Source organism: Myotis nattereri, assembly GCF_964212035.1.
Source record: "Myotis nattereri genome assembly, chromosome: 9".
NCBI lineage: Eukaryota > Metazoa > Chordata > Mammalia > Chiroptera > Vespertilionidae > Myotis > Myotis nattereri.
In genome coordinates this window covers 3,067,131-3,084,792 of record NC_138084.1, presented here as the reverse complement: position 1 = coordinate 3,084,792, position 17,662 = coordinate 3,067,131, and the positions used below count along the sequence as shown (strand labels likewise).

The following is a 17,662-nucleotide window of genomic DNA, read 5'->3' as shown; positions in this document are numbered from 1 at the left end:
GATGGATGGATGGATGTTTGGATGGATGACTAGGAGGATGGATGGGTGGATGAAAGGATGTATGTATTTATTTATGCATGTATGTATGAATGGATGGATGCATGAATGTGTAGATGAAACATCGGCATTAGTCATGATTACCTTTTCTAAGCCCTGTGCCAGGCTTCTACATGGAGTGTCTGGAATTCTTACAAAAGCAGCCTTGGTGTCATTTATGCTCATGTAGAAACGAAGGAAAGGAAGCTCAGGACAACCAGCACTATCTTAGCCAAGGACACTTCATGGGTAGCGGTGGCATCCAAGATGCAAGTCCACATCTGCACGCGCCCAGATATCATTGCGAAATCCAGCACTGCCTCCCTTAAGCATCAGTAATTCTACTTCTCACATCATCTACTGAATCAGTGGAAGAAAAACCCTCAAGCTAACAAAACTGAACAAAATGTAACTCTACATTTATAACTAAATTTATAAAATTGGCTTAACTAATCAAATAGTCTTTATACAAACAACCTTCAACGAAGGCGAGAAGCTATTGCCATTGCCCAACAGAGACAGCTGACTCAGTCTATGGGCGAGGAAAGCCTGCCCTCCACAGGCGCTGGGTGGTATGGCCCCCAGCCCAGGTGACTGGTGGAGGAGGAGGCACAGAAAGAGGATGTGAAGATCTCTGTACTTGGCAGAAGCAGAAGAGAAAAAGAGGAGTAAGGGGGGTGGAGGGAGAAGGGGAGGGGAGGAGGCACGTGGAGGGAGAGGATGAGCTGGAGGAGGAAGAAGAGGTTATGAGAACCACAGAATGAAAACACAAGAATGACAACACAGACTCACAGTGCTGTAATTTACCTTCTTATTCCGCAAGCACTTCAGCATGAATTTCATCTAATGTCATTACCATGATGGCAGTTCTGAAAATTCTCAGATTTTTTTAAAGCTCTGTTTCCTTGGCTTCTACAAACAGACCATGGGCGGGCTGGGTTCTGGATGCTTCTGTCTTTTCTGGGCCCAATGCCAGGTTCATCCTGTGACTCATTCCATCATCTGTGGGAGGGATTAAGTGGCCGCCAGGAATAAAAGGAGGAGTCTGGGCTCTCACCTCCAAAGTGAGACCTTCCTCCCTGCCACGTCCAGTGACCAGCCAACAGCAGCGCCTGAGCCATGAAGCTGGTGGTGGTCCTCATGCTGAGTGCCCTCCCCCTTTCCTGCTATGCCGGTGAGTACTGCCAGGGCCAGGCTTTGGGGGGGGGGTTGGTGTCTGGGCCCCTGTGGCAGACCTCCTCCTCCCCAAGCCCCAGGCCAGAGCCCCTCATTTCTCTGGTGTGTCCATTCCTCATGGCTCCATCAGGTTTGGCTCTGTGAGCTGTGGAAGCCAGGGAGCTGGGGGTGTTATGTGTGGGAGGGGGGACAAGAAGGCAGATATGTTATTGCTCAGAGAAAATCCAAGACCCTGAGTTTGCTCTCCCAGAATTGAGGACTCGGACCATTGCCCATAATCTCTCTGAATGTCTGTCTCTACTGGGAGGTAAGAAGATAACAATCATCATGGTTACGCCCAGCAAGGAGTTGGTCCTCTGGATCAGAGCCTGGATTTGTGTGCTTCCTTCGCAGGTTCTGGCTGCCAAAGGTTGGAGGATGTGATTGATAACACCATTGATCCTTCGGTGACGGAGGATCAATTCATCGAAGATCTTGAAGAGTTCATACCGGGTGATACCATGGAACAGCTTCTCGGGGAATTTAAGCAGTGCTTTCTCGACCAGAGTAACAGAACCCTGGGCAATATACAAGTGATGATGGTAATGTCGGTTTCTTCCTACCTGCCCTTGAATCACTGGCCAGGGAATAGCGGGCCCTCAGTTTGCTACTAACTTCTTAACAGTTAGTGTTGGTCACACTTCACGTAACCTCAGTGAACGTGGGTGCTGACATCCAGAAAACCATGCCAGGGGCCGGGGCTGGTTTGCATGCTCACGTGGTGGAGTCTTTAGTGAGTGACACAGGAGAAAGGCCCTGAGGGAGGAGAGTGGGTGGGCAAAGGCTTGCCTACCCTTCAGCCCCAAACATCTGATTCTCAAGAGGACACTCATGTTGACGAGTGATAAACACAAATAGGAAAGCGTTTTAAAGAATTTCCTAAAGAGAGCAGACAGCTACATGTCAGGCAGATCCCGCCTCTCAGGAACGCGATTCCCAGTGCCCTTTGGAGCATCCACGTTTGCTAGAATAAGTGGTTGAACGTCCTGGGCATGAAGGAAGGCCCATGAGTGACAGGTAAACTCCTTGGCTATGAACCCGCCATGGCTGGTGGAATTGTTGAAAACAAAGTTCAGTATAAGCAAGGAGACCTTCTTTCTATTTAGAACAGACATGGTTCAGATTTCCTGGTATTCATTCCCGACCCAAACGGCCCATTGCAAACATCCAGGCAGCAACAGAGAAATGTTGCCCCAGCAGAGACATGAACATCTGCATAACTAGGAGCTTTCTGACACAGGTGTCTGACAAGCTGGGGATCTGCAGGAACCATGATAAAAATGAGCGCGTCAGGAAAGGACACATGTTGGGTTCTGTGCAGGGCCAGTCTCTGAGGAACAGGCAGAGCGTGGCTTCCAGGGGAGGGTGGGGGAGGGGGAGACGTTCAGGGCCCGGGGCTGCACTTGAGCAACAGGAGAAGGCCCTGGGGGTTGGGACCTTAACACGACTAACCTGTCCATTGAAAAGGGTGACAGGGTCCTATTTCTGGGACAGGCATTGACCATAATCACACCTGAAGCCATGAGCAGCCCCTTCATGGCAGGTGACGGCCTTTCTCTTTGCAAACGGAGGTTGGACAAACCCCTGGAGGGCGCGGCCCCCAGATGCACACGGGCTCCTGCTGGGCTGAGACACGGAGAAGGGGCAGCACAGCGGGTGGGGGGAGGTCTCTTTCACAGCAGAGGAAACGCGCAGGGAAAGGCTCCCAGGGCCCCGGCGGGACCGGGTCTGGAAGCCGCGCCCTTGGCATCAGGACGGGCCTCCTGAGCGACAGACAAGGAGAGAATTCTGGCTGAACCCCGCCCGCTTCTCTCCGAGGGTGCGGGCACAGCGGGGAAACAAGGAGAGGCCACGTCTGTGCTCCAGGACAGCCTCTGTGGGAGAGGGGGTGTGAGTGCTTCTCTGTTTGTTTCCAGGACGCCATATACGACAGCAGGCAGTGTGCCTCCTACTGACCCACATGACCTTCCCTCCGACGACAGAATGGCCCGACAGCGACTCTCATGGCAGAACCCACAGCTTAGCCCCCTTCTGTGCCTTTTGGTCCTGAAACTGCAAGACAATTGTTGAAACCTCCCCACATGCTCATTCCAATAAAGCGCCTGCAGCACCAAGGCTCTCTGGTTACTGACCGAATGGGGACTCAGGAGACGCCCCTCACCCTGCGCTGCTCACAGCGGGTCATGGGCCTTCTGTACAGAACTCCTGGATGAGATGCGGGATCTGCAGGGTGCTCTGCCCCTGAGCATTGGAAGCCCAACAGGACCCTGTCTCTGGGAAAGTGTCCTCCCCCGGCCCTCACCCCCAAGACCCTCTGGGTTGAGCTGAGGTGCTCAGACTCCAGGACACACCCATGTCCTCACGTCCACGCCGCACCCTCTCCCCAGGGCCGGCTCTCCTCTGGGTGCTCTCTCTCCCTGACCCAAGGTGCGGGGAGGGAGCAGAGCAGTGAGAGAGGGGACTCGGGCAAAGAAGGGCAGCATCCTGGCTGGAACGCCCTCCCACTTCTCCAGAACAACCCTTGGGCCCTGACACCACTAGGCCCAGGCAAAGGACCCTTTCCCCACACCCACAGCTTATAGCTTACCTAACACACACACACACACACACACACACACACACGCACACACACGTGCACACACACATGCGTGCACACACACACTCACTCACATGCAGACATATGTGCACACACACACGTAGACACACACAGTTCTTTAGTGAGAACTCCTGGGCTATGCAGTCCTGGGGCTCTGAGGCCTTTGGGAAGTTGCCTTTCCTCCTGCGTGACCCTGGCCATTTGAAGAGGCGTCTGTCCCTTTGCAGTTGGTGTGGACTTCGTGATGGAGCAAGAAGGCCCTGTGTTGGGAGTCAGAAGGGGAAACGGGACTGGAGTCCCTGGAACTACCATCTCTAGTCAGGCTGGTCCCGCCTGGAAGGAGGCACATCCTCAGGATTCTGAGCAATGGCGGCTCCAAGGAGGAAGCAGAGCAGGAGTGAGGTGCAGAGTTAGAGTCCAGCCCCTGGGCAGGCACCTAGGGTGCCCCCCTCCTCTGACTCAGCACTTTGCCCCCTATGCCCATCTCCCTGAGCTGCCCCCGTGGGTCAGGGCACCACCAACATGCTCGTGCGGTTCCCGGGAGAGCTCTGGTCTGATGATGTAGCTGGAGAGAGTTCGTGGGAGGGCACTCGGCTGCCTGAGGAAGAAGAGGTGCCAGGAACAGTGTGGGTGGTGCCCATAGCACTGGGCCTGACAGAGGGCTGGGGTCAGAGCTGGAGATGGTGTAGGGCAGCACCGGCTCCCGATGCCCGTGCCAAATAGCCGGCAAGTGAGGCCCCAGGAGGGTGGTTGGCTCTTGAGGACGCGTCCACCTCCAGGCCTGTCAGATCCGTGCAGGTGCCAAGGCCCTGCCCCCAGGGAGGCAGAGCAGCTGACAGCTCCCGGAATGACCTGGGAAGGAGCATCTGTGTGAAAGGATGAGAAGGGATGAGCAGCGTCTCTGAGGCATCAGATGCCCAGCCCAGCCCCCCGAGTCCCCCTGGGCAGTGCCTCACTGACCAGTGGAGTGAAGGCCCAGTGGGGGACACTCAGCTCCAAGAGAGGGAGGTGAGAAAACAGATGAGACACCAGTTGGCTCAGAGTAGCCACCACAGAGGACTGCGTTTTCCAGGCGGAGAGACCCAGGTAGTCAGGACGCAGATGCGGGAAGGGAACCTTCCAGCAAGGCTCAGTGCCTTGGCCAGAGGAGGAGGTGACCGCCACACACTGTTTGGGGAACATTTATCCTGACCTAAATGACCAATGTCTGTAACTCACGGCACCCCTAAAGCCCACCCAAATAACTTGCCCTATATAACCTTTGTCCTCCTGGGACACTGTCTCTCGTCTCACCGCTGCGTCGGACAGCGGCTGGGAGCCAAACCTGGGTTTGAATAAAGACTCTTTGCTTTTGCATCGGAAAAGGCTCCCTGGTGGTGGATTATTGGGGACCCCGAACTCTGGGCATAACAGGACTTTAATGTACGACAAGAAACCATAAAAATTCTAGAAGAATCCAAAGGCAACAAAATCTCAGACATATGCCGAAGCAATTTCTTCACTGACATAGCTCCTAGCGCACTTGAAACTAAAGAGAAAATGAACAAATGGGACTACATCAAAATAAAAAGCTTCTGCACAGCAAAAGAAACCATAAACAAAACAACAAGAAAACCCACTGTGTGGGAAAACGTATTTGCCAACGTCATATCTGATAAGGGGCTAATCTCCAAAATTTATAGGGAACTCATACAACTTGATAAAAAGAAGATAAACAATCCAATCAAAAAATGGGCCGAGGCCGGTTTGGCTCAGTGGATAGAGCGTCGGCCTGTGGACTGGAAGGTCCCAGGTTCGATTCCGGTGGAGGGCATGTGCCTTGGTTGCGGGCACATTCCCAGTGGGAGATGTGCAGGAGGCGGCTGATCGATGTTTCTCTCTCATCGATGTTTCTGACTCTCTATCTCTCTCCCTTCCTCTCTGTGAAAAATCAATAGAATATATTTAAAAAAAAATGGGCAAAGGATCTAAATAGACACCTTTCAAAAGAGGACATTCAGAAAGCCAAGAGACATATGAAAACATACTCAAAGTCACTAATCATCCGAGAGATGCAAATCAAAACAACAATGAGGTACCATCTCACACCTGTCAGAATGGCTATCATCAACAAATCAACAAACGACAAGTGCTGGAGAGGATGTGGAGAAAAAGGAACACTCGTGCACTGCTGGTGGGAATGCAGACTGGTGCAGACTCTATGGAAGACAGTATGGAGTTTCCTCAAAAAACTACAAATGGAACTCCCATTTGACCCTGTGATCCCACTTCTAGGAATATATCCCAAGAAAACAGAAACACCAATCAGAACGGATATGTGCACCCCTATGTTCACAGCAGCACAATTCACCACAGCTAAGATCTGGAAACAGCTAAGTGCCCATCAGTAGATGAATGGATTAGAAAACTGTGGTACATCTACACGATGGAATACTATGCTGCTGTAAAAAAGAAGAAACTCTTACCATTTGCAACGGCATGGATGGAACTGGAGAGCATTATGCTAAGTGAAATAAGCCAGTCAGTGAAGGAAAAATACCACATGATCTCACTCACTCAGGGATAATAAAGACCATTATAAACTTATGAACAATAATAGATACAGAGGCAGAGCTGCCTCAAACTGATTATCAAACAGAGCGGGAAGGCCAGGGAGGGTTGGGGGGTAGGAGGGAGGGGGGGTAAGAGATCAACCGAAGGACTTGTATGCATGCATATGGGCATAACCAATGGACATAAGACACTGGGGGGTAGGGGAGGCCAGGGGATTGTCAAGGGCAGAGCGGGGGGGGGGGGAGGGGGAGGAGACATATGTAATACTCTTTGTAATACTTTAAGCAATAAAAAAATAATAATAATAAAAAAAGTCCACTCTTCGGGTGTCACTCTGCAGGTTCATCCCCCAGATCAGAGCCTAACCGGCAGCGTCACACATTGTTGAGAACCTGGAGGCCGTTTGGGTCTCTCTTTCAAATGTGGGACATTCCCCTCAGTGGGTTGAGAGCAAGAGCCCATCGTCAGGGCCAGACCCGGGTTCAAGCTCAGCTCTGGAGCTTCCCGCTGGGGGGGTCCCAGCAGGCGCTGAACCCTCTGCCTCAGTGTCCTCGTCTGGAAATAAGGGGACAGCACAGATGTGCGTTAGGACAAGTGGGTTCATCCAGGACAAATGGGCGGCGCCATCCCTGGCAGCCAGCTTCAGCCATTACAATTAAGCACCAAAATGGAAAAATGTGAGTGAGAGTCGAACAGAACAGACCGCCTCGTCCCCAAGGCCAATATCAGGCGACCTCACCGGCTCTGCCAGGAGGAGTGTTGGTTCACCCTCCGGGCTGATGGGCGTCGGAATTTGGCTCTGGTTTTATTGGGATTTCTCTCTGGCACCACCAGCTGGTTACTTTTCAGTCACTTAATTGACCGGTTAATGGTCACATCTAAGCGAGGCTTATTGTGACTTTCTAACCCTTCACCTTGGGAACTGGAGTCAGGGAACAGGAGGGGGCGGGTGCGGACAGGGATAATGTCCCCAAGGCCCTCAGGTCTCTGCACTCCCGTCCTCAGCAGGAGGCGCTGGTCACGTGCGTCCCTTGGATCCCAGGGCCCCTCCAGCGCTCAGGCTCTAACTGGTCCCCAGGTGCCTGGGGATGGAGGCGCCTCAGACATCACTTCTGGGTCGTGATGTCCCCGTGTGCTTGTGCCCTCTACGTAGCCTCTGGAGACACCGGTTCCCATGGGCCCCTGCCCGGTCACACACATCCTGTTCCGTGTTACATGACCGAGGCGCACACGTCATCAGACATGCAGGCATTCACTCCACAGGTACAGCTCTCGTGCCACGAGCAGCATCAGTGACGTTTGTGGAACTCTATGACGGTGGCCTCCCTGTCCTTGCTTTGAATGGAATTAAAGAAGGACTCTTAGCCGTGGCTGACAACTCATTCAAAGTAATTTTAATATACTTTTATTGATCTCAGAGAGGAAGGGAGAGGGAGAGAGAAATAGAAACATCCATGATAAGACAGAATCATTGATCGGCTGCCCCACTGGGTATTGAGCCTGAAACCTAGGTCTGTGCCCTGACCCGGAATCAAACCGTGTCCTCGGGGTTCATAAGTCAATGCTCAACCGCTGGCTAGACTAAAATAATGTTGAGTGATAGATCCCAAGGCATTTTAATCCATACTCTTTTTTTAATTAAATCTTTATTGTTCAGATTATTACATTGGTTCCTCTTTTTTCCCCCCATAACTCCCCTCCTCCCAGTTCCCACGCCTCCCTCCACCCTCACTCCCCACCCACTGTCCTCATCCATAGGTGCACGATTTTTGTCCAGTCTCTTCCCACATCCCCCACACTCCTTTCCCCCAAAAAATAGTCAGTCCATTTTCTTTCTATGTCCCTGATTCTATTATAATCACCAGATTATTTATTCACTTGATTCTTAGATTCACTTGTTGATAGATGCATGTTTGTTGTTCATAATTTGTATCTTTACCTTTTTCTTCTTCTTCCTCTTCTTAAAGGATACCTTTCAGCATTTCATATAATACTGGTTTGGCAGTGATGAACTCCTTTAGCTTTTCCTTACCTGTGAAGCTCTTTATCTGACCTTCAATTCTGAATGATAGCTTTGCTGGATAAATTAATCTTGGTTGTAGGTTCTTGGTATTCATCACTTTGAATATTTCTTGCCACTCCCTTCTGGCCTGCAAAGTTTCTGTTGAGAAATCAGCTGACAGTCGTATGAGTATTCCCTTGTAGGTAACTGAGTTTCTTTCTCTTGCTGCTTTTAAGATTCTCTCTTTGTCTTTTGCTCTTGGCATTTTAATGATGATGTGTCTTGGTGTGGTCCTCTTTGGATTCCTTTTGTTTGGGGTTCTCTGTGCTTCCTGGACTTGTAAGTCTATTTCTTTCACCATGTAAGGGAAGTTTTCTGTCATTATTTCTTCAAATAGGTTTTCAATATCTTGCTCTCTCTCTTCTTCTGGCACCCCTATAATTCGGATGTTGGTACACTTGAAGCTGTCCCAGAGGCTCCTTACACTATCTTCGTATTTTTGGATTCTTTTTTCATTTTGCTTTTCCGGTTGGGTGTTTTTTGCTTCTTCGCATTTCAAATCTTTGACTTGATTCTTGTGATCCTCTGGTCTGCTGTTGGGAGTCTGTATAATATTCTTTATTTCAGTCAGTGTATGCTTAATTTCTAATTGGTCCTTTATCACAACATCAAGAGTCTCGCTAGATTTCTTGAGGATCTCACTACATTTATTGGCGGCTTCTAGAAAGTTCTTGAAAAACCTTAGAAGTGTGGTTTTGAACTCTATATCCAGTAGTTTGCTTTCCTCCTGTCATTTGTGTCCTGTTTCTTTGTCTCGGCATTTTTTATGCTTCCCTGTGTTGATAAAGTGGTTTTCTGTGCTAGGTGTCCTCTAGGGCCCGGTGGCTCAGCCTCCCCGATTACCTGGGGTGGACACTCTTGGTGCACCCCCTTGTGGGCTTTGTGCACAGACTTTTTGTAGTTAAGCCTTGATTGTTGTAGGTAACACAGGGAGGATTTGACCTCAGGCCAATTGGCTGTGAGAATCAGCTGTGTCTACAGTGGGAGAACTTCTGTGCTGAAGACACCCCTCTGGGGCAAGACTTGCTTCACTGGGGCTTTGGTGCTCACTGAGTCTGCCCCCTGAGTGTGTCCCTTATGGATCTGCGGAGTTATAATTGGATGATCCCACTCTGACCACTGGGTACACTGGCTCTTGGTAGTTCCATACTCTTAACAGTGCATGGAATTGAGTGACATGGGTCATGCTTTTCACATCTGCACAATCATGTGACAGGCATGTTTGCATTTAGGCCTCTGAGAATGGAAGCCATGACTACAGTGGCTTCTGTGTGACCAATAAATGATACCCCCATGAATAGAGAACATGGACACCAGCCCCCTCCAGCGCATTAGGAGATGCATTGATCAAAGGCATTTCACTTTGAGAAGAAGCATCAAAAACAGAAAGGTCCCTGATGGCGCCCAGATCACCCACGTGCCCCACCTGACCAACTGCACGTGCCACGCTACTGCCTCTGCCCCTGCCCTTGTGCCCTGAGCCCCGAGGTCCAGGCCCCGAGGCTCCCGGGACACGTGTGAGCTGCTGTACACGCCTCCCTCTCCCACAGAGCGCCTGCCGCAGCCTCCTGCACCCAGCGATGCTCTGGCTTCTTGCTCTGCGCTCTGAGCTCCAGAGGGGGGCCCACACTGTGGGCCAGGGGAGGGGGGCCTGAGCTTCAGAGGTTGTTTCTTTCCTCTCGTCGTCCGTCTCTTGCCAGAACTCAATCGCTCTGTGGGGCTCAGTGTCCTCTGTCCTTCCCACAGGTCAGCCCGGGCGGCCAGGCTCCGCTGTTGAGCATGGACCTCTGAACTGGGAGGAGAGGGCTCCTGAGTTGCAGTCTCAATCCCTGCCCCCTCTACTCCCCTCTGCCCCCCATGCCCGCTGCATTCCTCCTTTGCACAGAAATCCGCTCGCTGTACAGGAGTTCCCCCAGCCCATGCTCGGCCCTCACTCCCCAGGGTGATGTCTCAGCAGGTGCCCCACCTGCTCTCCATCCGCGTGGACACACTTCTAACCAGATGTTGCCACTCTCTTTTCCCACCGCACTGGGGACTGTACTGCTTTGTTCTTCAATGTCACATTGTGGATTTGAAGACAAATTGGTGGTTTAGTGTTTAATATTTGGTGGGTTTAGTGGGGGGATTTCAAAGGAGGACGAGCAGGCATGAAGCCCAGGTCCAGTGTGTGCTGTGGACACAGCCCAGGTGATGTGGATTCCCATGGGGGTCGGGGGCTTTGACCTATGGCGGCCGATGGAAGTGCGTTTATGGGGTGTTTCTAAGGAAACATCACTCCCGCTAACTCTCCTTTGGACATTGTTTCTGTCCTGACAGCCTTGGTCTCCGACACTGGATGGTAGTGACAGAGAGGAGAGGCCTTGGTAGCAGGGAGGTCGTTTCCGTGTTGCTTAAGGGAGAAGTGAGCCCGGCTCCCCGGGTCCAGCGTGAAACCTGTCTCTGCAGCCACCACTGTGGGGCCCTGATGCCTTCCCGGGGCCACAGGGAGGGGGCAGGGGAACGCTCAGCAACATCAGGATTTGGGGTGCGGGTCCCCCTTCCACCTGGGGCTCATGTGAACTGAGTCAGCTGGAGAGAGGCCGTTAACTTGTCTGAGTGTCAGCACCTGGAGGCGATTCTGTCTTTACAAGAAAAAAACAGGAATTAAACGATCGCATCTGTATAAGACTCAGCCCCGGGTCTTGGTCAGATGATCCCCTGACAGGAGCCTTCCATGCAGACCCTGACCTTCCTCTCCAAGAACGCACTTCTGAGTCACCTTCCTCCCTCCCGGCTCCTCCTCCATGGCCTCCTCCTGTCCTTCCACACCACCAGGCTGGCCACCTGCTGCCCCTCCAGGCCCTGTGCCCTCCAGGCTCACACTTCCCCGGCTCAGCGGCATTTGTGTCTCAAGCTTCCGGGGCCCCCAGTGGCCTCAGTTTCTCGTCTGCTGCTCTGTGGGTGTGACACCGGAAGAGACAGCCATTAAGTCCGCTGGGCAGGGCTATGGAAAGGCCTCTTTTGTCAAGAAGAGAAGAGCTGGCTTGGCCAGACTGGCTCAGTGGATAGAGCATCAGCCTCGGGACCGAAGGGTCCTGGGTTCAATTCTGGTCAAGGTCATGCACCGTGGTTGCAGGCGTCTCCCTGGCCCGGGACCTGGTTGGGGCTCATGCAGGAGGCAACCAATGGATGTGTTTCTCTCACATCGATGTTTCTCTCTGTCTTTCCTCTCTCCTCCACTCTCTCTAAAAATCAATGAAATAATATCCTCGGGTGAGAATTAAAAATAAAGGAGAGAAGAGCTGGCCCGTCCTTTGGAAGGAGTCCAAATCCTAGTGAAACTGCCATTTGGAGTCACTCTGGCCATTGCATCCAGAGAGGAAGCCTCCAGGCGCCGCCTAGTGGCGGGCGGTAGACTGCACGTGTTCAGGGAGAGCCCAGGTTCTGCATGAAACGGCGCCTCCTGGTGGGAAGGACTCACAGTTGCGCTCAGTCTAAGGAAACTCAGGCTGCTCCCTGCTGGGTGCCAATCCCCCTGGGGACCTGACTGCCACTCCTCACCCCGCAATCCATGTGAGAGGTCCGACATCTGGGAAATTAGAATCCACAAAGGACATAAGTGAGACTAATGGGATCATAAATAGTTGAATTAATAATCCATGAGCAGCCCTAACCGGTTTGGCTCAGTGGATAGAGCGTCGGCCTGCGAACTCAAGGGTCCCAGGTTGGATTCCGGTCAAGGGCACGTACCTTGGTTGCGGGCACATCCCCAGTACAGCGTGTGCAGGAGGCAGCTGATCGGTGTTTCTCTCTCATCGATGTTTCTAACTCTCTGTCCCTCTCCCTTTCTCTCTGTAGAAAATCAATAAAATATATTTAAAAAAAAAATAATCCATGACAAATGCCAAAGTTATGAGCCATCCCCCACCCATAGAGAAGACCCACCAACTCCCACTTCTGCCAATGACCGTACAGCTTGTGTGAGACCCACACGTCCCCCAAGAACAAGCAGAGCATCTACAGGAAATGGGAAGTGAGCTGCCTGACGGAGTCGGTGCGCCCCAAGGCGGCATGGACTTGAGGGTCAAGATTCTAGGCAAAGGGCAGCGACAGAGGCGGGGGCGCCACTCGGCACCTTTCCCCTTCGGGCACCTCCAGGCCCCAGGAAGACGAGGCGCAGGGTGTTGAGAAGCCAAACAGGGGGAGGCGAGAAAAGCCACTTCGAAGGCAGCGGTAACAGTGGCGGTGTCCACTGGGCGGGTTTACAGTCACACGTGTGATGAGTTAAAAGTGTAGGGAGATCAGCCCTGACACCTGATTAGCCATCTCGTACTGGCGGCTCCTTGAAGATCCGTGGATTCTACACCCTTTGGCGTTTGCTCTTGACCGTGTCTTAGAACAGAGCTGCTTCCTCTGCAGCAGGTGCCGCCACGCTTTTCAGCCCCACGTTTCCTCACGGAGCAGCTGCGCTGGGCCTGGCCCCTGCAGCTCCGCTGGCTGCAGCATTGGCCTCTCCGCCTCTACAGGTGCCCAAGGCAGCTTCACAATGGAGTCCCAAGCCGCTCCGACAAAACAGTCACCTGGTGTCTGGGTCGTTGGCAAACCTTTAGAGGTCAGGGCTGGGTTCCCTTCTCATGCCTGCTCTTCTCTCCCTCTTAGACCTTCTGGAGGGACATTGGCATCATGGAAGCCCAGAGGGAGCAGATACCATGGCTCCTGCCCAAGCAGAGTTTACCCGGCATCCACTGCTGCTCAGCAGACGAAGCTGCCCACAACCCAGACGGAGGCAGGAAGCAGCTGTGCCTCAGGCGACCTGAGTGAGACAGGGAAAGCCTCGTGAGGCAGGTAACAGGCGGGGGCCTGGCAGGCAGTGGCAGGGAGGCGAGGGGATGGGCTACAGTTAGGGGTGGGCTTGGCACATCCGGATGGGTCCTTGGACACAGAGAGCTTAGATTAGGGGTGGGGAACCTTTCCTTCTGCCAAGGGCCATTTGGATGCTTAGAACATCACTCGTGGGCCATACAAAATTATCAACTTTAAAATTAACCTGCTAACTTTGATCAAACATTTCATTAACTTGCCTCTAATGCCTTGGCAATGCGACCAAATGATTTCTTGGGCCTTATACAGCGTGGGGTCCGGACGTTCCCCACCCCCCTGCCCTTCTCCCCGGCTGAACCTGTTTCTTTCACCTTCACTCTGACCAGGTGATGATCATTACCAACTTGATTCCTGGAATGTGGTCGGTTATTTGCACCATAGCACTAATGAGGAGGGAGAGGGTGGGGGAAATGATGTATAACAGTGACTTTTAAAGAACAAAAAGTTTTACATTTGGTCATTCTTTTTCTTCTATAGTTCCTACTTTTTTGCCACGTGTAAGAAATCCGTGCCAAACATAAAGACACTATGATTCTGTCCTGTTTTCTTCTAGGAGGTTTATGTTTTTAGATTTTATATTTAGTCATCTGGTACATCATGGGCTGGAGGTGTTTTAATATGTCCAGTTGTTCCAAAACAATGTGTTGAAACGTGTCCTTCCCGCACTGGAGCTTACCCACCTTTGTGAAAAGCAAAGTGACCAAATGGACATAGTTCTGTTTCTGGACTCTACGGTTCCTTACATCTATGTGTTCATCTTTTCATCAATGCCATACTGTCCTGACTACTGTAGCTTTGTGATACATGTTGGTTATGTAGTACTGCCCCTCCAAATTTGTTCTTTTTCAAAATTGTTTTGGCTATTGTAGGTCCTTTGCAGTTAAATATAAATTTGGAAACCAGATTTTTCATAAACTTCCCAAAATAAAACAAGCCTATTTGGACTTTGGTTGAGATTGCATTGCACTAAATCCATTAACCAATTTGGAGGAACTGACATGTTAAGAATATTGTTTCCTATCCATGAACACTGTGTGTACCCATGCAGGTCTTCATGAATTGCTCAGCTATATTTCATAAGTTTTACTGTTCAGGTATTTGATGTCTTTTATTAAGTGCATTCCTAAGATGTTGATAATTTTAGACATTATTGTACATTGCACTTCCTTAATTTTTATTTCTGATTGTTCAAGAATATAGAATACTCGAGTCCCAGTGCCTGAAAATTCGTGCACTCGGGGGTCCCTCAGCATGGCCTGCACCCTCTCACTCTCCGGGGCCCTCCGGTAGGGTCCCTAGGCCTGGCCTGAGATCAGGGCCTATTGGGGCTTCCCTTCCCCCGGCTGCAGGCAGCTGGCTCCACCCCAACCACTGCCAGTGCTTGCCATCTGTGCAGCACGGCCTCCCCTCATCTGCCACCTGTGGCCTCCCTCTGCAGGTAACAGGCTGGGGTGGGATGGCTTGGCTGGCCTGGGCCTCCCTCTTTCTTTGCTGGGGGGTGAGGCCAGCCCTGCGAGGGCTTGTCTGCCTACCTGGTCACCCCTAACCACTCAGCCTGTCTGCCTCATCGCCCCTAAGCACTGGCATGCCTACCTGATCACCCCTAACCATTCTGCCTGCCTGCCTCATCGCACCTAACCGCTGGTCTGCCTACCTGATCGCCCCCAACAACTTGCTTGCCTCCCTGATCACCGCTAACTGCTGGACTACCTACCTGATCACCCCTAACCACTCTGCCTGCCTGCCTCATTGCCCCTAACTGCTTGATTGGGGGTGGGACCAGCCCATGATGGGCTATGATGGTCTGGTCTCTGGTTGTTGCAGTCATGATGCCTATGGCCTTTTATTATATAGGATCATTAATTTTTGTATATTTATCTTATATCCTGCAACCATGCTAAACTCACTTAACCCTCTAGTAGACACTCTCAGATTTTCTACAAGTCATCTCTGAAAATAGTTTTACACTTGATCTTAGCCAAAAGGCCAAGAAGCGATTCTTCATTTATGGTGCCTTTTCCTTTTTGCTCTACTGCACTGGCTACCTACAAAATGTTCAGAAGCAGCCCTAGCTGGTTTGGCTCAGTGGATAGAGTGTCAGCCTGTGGACTGAAGGGTCTGGGTTCAACTCCGGTCAAGGACATGTACCTTGGTTGTGGATACATCCCCAGTAGGGGGTGTGCAGGAGACAGCTGATCGATGTTTTTCTCTCATCGATGTTTCTGACTCTCTATTCCTTCCCCTTCCTCTCTGTAAAAAATCAATAAAAAATATTTTTAAAAAAATGTTCAGAAGCAATGGCACTAGACATCCTTGCACTCAGCTTGTTGGGAAGAATGTACCATGATGTTTGGTAGAGGTTTTTTTGGGGTTTTTTTTAATGAGTTTTATCAAACCAAGGAAACTCCCTCTAATTATAATTGCCTAGAACTTTTATCATAAATTACTGAATTGTCAAAGCCATCTTTAGCATCTATTAATCACGTAGTTTTCCTCATGTATTGATATGGTAAATTGTATTAGTTGACTTTCAAATGTTCAATCTATCTTACTGAGATAAACGTATTTGATTAACATGTATTATCCCTTTTAATGATTTTGCCTTGCTAGCAACTTGTTTAAAATTGTTATGTTGATGTTCATGAAGAATAATTGTCTGGTTTTTTTTTACAATATCTTTGTCTGGTTTAGGGATCCCAACAATACTGGTTGGCCTCATGGATGGAGTGGGAAAGTATTCTTTTCTCTTCAATTTCCCGGGAGTGGTAGTGTAGAATTGGTATTATTTCTTTCTTGAATAAATGGTAACATTTACCACTAAAATGATTTAGCCTAGTATTCTTTGTGAGATTTTAAAGTACAAGTCAATTTCATAAATAGGGCCATTTAGGTTTTTTCTTTCTTCCTGAGTGAACTCTAATATTTTGTATCTTCCAAGGAATCTGTGCTCATTTCTTCTACAATAAAATTCATTGCCATAGTTGTTCCTAATATTTGTAAAGTCTGTAGTGGTTTTACCTCCATCATTCTTGGCATTGCTCACTTCTTTCTCTCTATCCTGTTCAGTCTAGACAGGTGTGTGAATGGTTTTTGAGCTTCTCAGAGAACCAGCTTTGGGTTAAATGTTTTCTATGACTTTTTTCCAGTGTCATTGACTTCTGCTTTACCTTTGTTATTCCCCTTCTTCTGCTCATACTTTTCCTAGAGGCCCGGCCACCAATTCATGCACAGGTTCATCCTCGCGGGGGAAGGGAACGCGGGAGGTTTATGGGCCTGTCCTGCCCCTGATCGGGGTGTGAGTGGTCGATCTGTGGCGTGTCCAACAGTGGGAGGATGGGTGTAAGGACCCCACAGACACTGACTCTGCCAGCACCTTGACCTTGTAGTTCCCAGTCTCAGTAAATGTTTGCTTCAGCCACCTGGTCTATGCACCTCCTTAGGCAGCCTGAGCGCACTGGCACAATATGTACAGTCTGTATCCACTCTGAACTCTGTGTTTATCACGCTTAGACGTGTAAAAAATATAGAGTTTTCATCTGAGGTTCCATTTGCCTTCAACCCAGCAACTTTCAAACGCAGGGCCTTCAGGGCTCCCTCACAATGTCCACACCAACTGCGAAGGGACAGACGCCTCTGCAAATGGCCAGGGTCAAGCAGGAGCAAAGGATACTTCCCGAAGGCCTCTGAGCCCCAGGACTGCATGGCCCAGGAGTTCACACTAAAGAACTGTGTGCATGTGAGTGTGTGTGCATGTATATGCGTGTGTGTTTTGTGTGTGTGCTGTGTATGTGCACATGTGCGTGTGTGTTTTGGTGTGTGAGCACGCACGTGTGTGTGTGTGTGTGTGTGTGTGTTGGATAAGCTATAAATTGTGGGTGTGGAGAAAGGGACCTTTGCTTGGGCCTAGTGGTATCAGGGCACGAGGGATGTTCTGGAGAAGCGGGAGGGCGTTCAAGCCAGGATGCGATCCTGCACTGCCCGAGTCCCCTCTCTCACTGCTCTGCTCCCTTCCCGCACCTCGGGTCAGGGACAGAGAGCACCAGAGGGGAGCCGGCCCTGGGGACAGGGTGCATTGTGGCCGTGAGGACATGGTTGGTCCTGGAGCCTAAACGGCGGTACTCGGCCCAGAGGGTCCTGGGGATGAGGGCGGGGGGAGAGGGGGGAAGGACACCATCCCAGGGACAGGGTCCTGTTGGGCTTCGATGCTCAGGGGCAGAGCGCCCTGCAGATCCCGCATCTCATCCAGGAGTTCTGTACAGAACGCCCCTGTCCCCGCTGTGAGCAGCGCAGGGTGAGGGGCGTCTCCTGAGTCCCCATTCGGTCAGTAACCAGAGAGCCTT

The 17,662-nt window shown here is 50.9% G+C and overlaps 1 protein-coding gene across 1 annotated transcript; it reads left to right on the top strand.

Moving 5' to 3' along the window:
* The first annotated feature begins 649 nt into the window (after positions 1-649).
* Positions 650-3,363, top strand: LOC308524407 (mammaglobin-B-like). The gene is made up of 3 exons (XM_081098824.1): positions 650-1,210; positions 1,606-1,793; positions 3,168-3,363. The coding sequence occupies exons 1-3, from the start codon at positions 1,156-1,158 to the stop codon at positions 3,204-3,206; spliced, it is 282 nt and encodes a 93-aa protein (XP_080954950.1). The 5' UTR covers positions 650-1,155; the 3' UTR covers positions 3,207-3,363.
* Positions 3,364-17,662: the final 14,299 nt, after the last annotated feature.